Source organism: Eimeria mitis, genomic scaffold, assembly GCF_000499745.2.
Source record: "Eimeria mitis Houghton genomic scaffold, Emh_scaff474, whole genome shotgun sequence".
Taxonomy (NCBI): domain Eukaryota; phylum Apicomplexa; class Conoidasida; order Eucoccidiorida; family Eimeriidae; genus Eimeria; species Eimeria mitis.
The window spans coordinates 12,508-14,685 of record NW_013573040.1 but is presented as its reverse complement, the minus strand read 5'-3'; the positions used below and the strand labels follow the sequence as shown (position 1 = coordinate 14,685).

Genomic DNA, 2,178 nt, shown 5'->3' with positions numbered 1-2,178 from the left:
CTGCGGGGAGCAATGACCAGTAATTCAACCATTTGGGCTCATTCCTCATGACTGCCGCCCAACGTACTCTGTCGCTTGGCCACCCAGGAGAGGAAACCTGCAACAAACACGCAATATCAAGAACGCTTAGTGGGCGTGAAGTGAAATCCAGCAGCCGCCGCCTTCCTTTGCTGAAGCTGACACACAGTGCAGAGTGCATGCGTTTTCTTCTCACCGTATGAGAAACACTAATCTCGATAGAAAAGCCTCTAAATCTTATCCTAAATCGCCCTGCAGATTTCACACCCCAGCAGTGCAGGTAAGCAGCGGATTTAGAAGATGTCAGGTCTCTCGCCATCTAGTGCTGACATGAAGCTACTCTTAGAAATGCCGCTTTCGTTACAGTCAAAGACAAATAAAGCAACTCGAAAGCGTTAAGACAAACCCTCACTTGTTATACCTTTGAGCAGGACGACTGTGCAGTGCATAAATGATGCGTGAATGCAGACTGTGCTTAAACGCTACACCACCAGCAGAATTCGGCTGTTGGACTTCTCACCCGGATGAGGAGGTCTGGGCTGGCTTCCAGCGCTTTGAAGGAAGCGCAACACGGTGTTCAGGTTTTCTCCCGTCTGCAAACAGACGGGTGCACAAACATCACACCGCGAAGTTCGCTTAAGGCTTCCCAACCGCAGAAACAACAGCGACAGCAACAACAGCGCCGCCGTCTGAGTCTCTGCAGCTCTCTTCCCTCAAGCTCAAAAGCAAATCCCAAAACGAGTATTGCAGCAACCGCAACTACAAACCTCTCCCTGTTCCCTTTCCTCTCTGTTTCTTGCGCTTCAGTGCTCTCCGCTGGCTCTGCGACACGCACGACGTACCTCCCGTTCGCCGATAAGTGGGAAGGCGTACATCCAGCCTGCCGGGAAATCAGGCTGATAGAACGACTCAAGCGCACCCGCTGCGGATGTAGCTACTCGTTTTAGGCCGGCCACGAGAGGACCACCTGCCTTGGTTACGGCGGACGCAGTTGTTTGCTGGGATGCTCCTGCACTGGGATGCGGCATTTCTCCAGCTGCACTAGCTTCCTCGGTTCCCCAACTGTCCCCACTGGATTGCTTTCCTTGTACAGCTGTTAGCGCTCCCCCATATTCCCGGACAGCCGGAGCTGCTGTTGGCTTTTGGGACTTTGCAGGCTCCTGCCCTGCTTCCTCTGCATCGCCAATCCCTGCAGGATGTTCAGGCGCTTGCAAATCAGTCATTGGCTGCCAGGGAAGCTGTTCTGGTACATCTTCTGGCCGTTCCCCAGACTTCCTACCCTTTCCAGAACGTCCTGACATATCAACCAATTCAAACTCAAGCTGCTGTGTCGTTCCTGTCGAACTTGCCCCTGGACCTGCCCAAGCACCCTCCGCGTCGGCAGGTAGTTGTTGGGCTGGGTGTCCAGGCTCTTCCGTTGTCCCTTGGGATGTTCCAGGCAACCCCGATGGTTCCTCTGCACCGCGACGCCCCGCACGACGTTCAGGCCCCTGCGCATCAGGCATTCGCTGCCAGGGAAGCTGTTGTGGTACATCTGCTGGCTCTTTCTCAGACTCCCCACCCGTTGCACCGACTGCCGATAAATCACGCCATGGAAACAGAAGCTGCGGTGTGCTTCCTGCCGAACTTTTCCGTGGATCTGCCCAAGCACCCTCCGCGTCGGCAGGTAGTTGTTGGGCTGGGTGTCCAGGCTTCTGCTTTGTTCCTTGTGATGTTCCAGGCAACCCCGATGGGTCCTCTGCATCGAGACTCCCCGCGGGACGTTCAGGCCCCTGCGCACCAGTCATTCGCTGCCAGGGAAGCCGTTCTAGTACATCTGTTGGCCGTTCACCAGACTCCCTACCCTTTCCAGAACCTCCTGACATATCAACCAATTCAAACACAAGCGGCTGTGTCCCTCCTGCCGAACTTTTCCCTGGATCTGCCCAAGCACCCTTCGGACCCGCAGGTAGTTGATGGGCTGGGTGTCCAGGCTTCTGCTTTGTTCCTCCTTCACTCCCTGTCAAGTATCCCCCAACTCCCGCAGTGCCTGCTGATAGAAAGGGCAGTGCGTACCCAGCCCCTTGTGCTGCTTCGTCTCGATCACCAGCTGAAGATCCCTTTCTTTCCGCAGCCTTCGGTGGCGCCCAAGGCTTTGGCAACCCTTGACCTTCTTCTGTC

General features: G+C 55.4%; 1 protein-coding gene across 1 annotated transcript in view; it reads right to left on the bottom strand.

The window, feature by feature from the left end:
* Positions 1-2,178, bottom strand: part of EMH_0013520 (uncharacterized protein) — a gene marked incomplete at both ends in the record, with an annotated part of 3,383 nt that overhangs the window by 635 nt on the left and 570 nt on the right. Inside the window, 4 exons of the mRNA XM_013499845.1 lie at positions 68-97; positions 215-270; positions 539-611; positions 861-2,132. Of these exons, the coding sequence (XP_013355299.1) occupies positions 68-97; positions 215-270; positions 539-611; positions 861-2,132 (1,431 nt within the window). The remainder of the gene's footprint in view (positions 1-67; positions 98-214; positions 271-538; positions 612-860; positions 2,133-2,178) is intronic.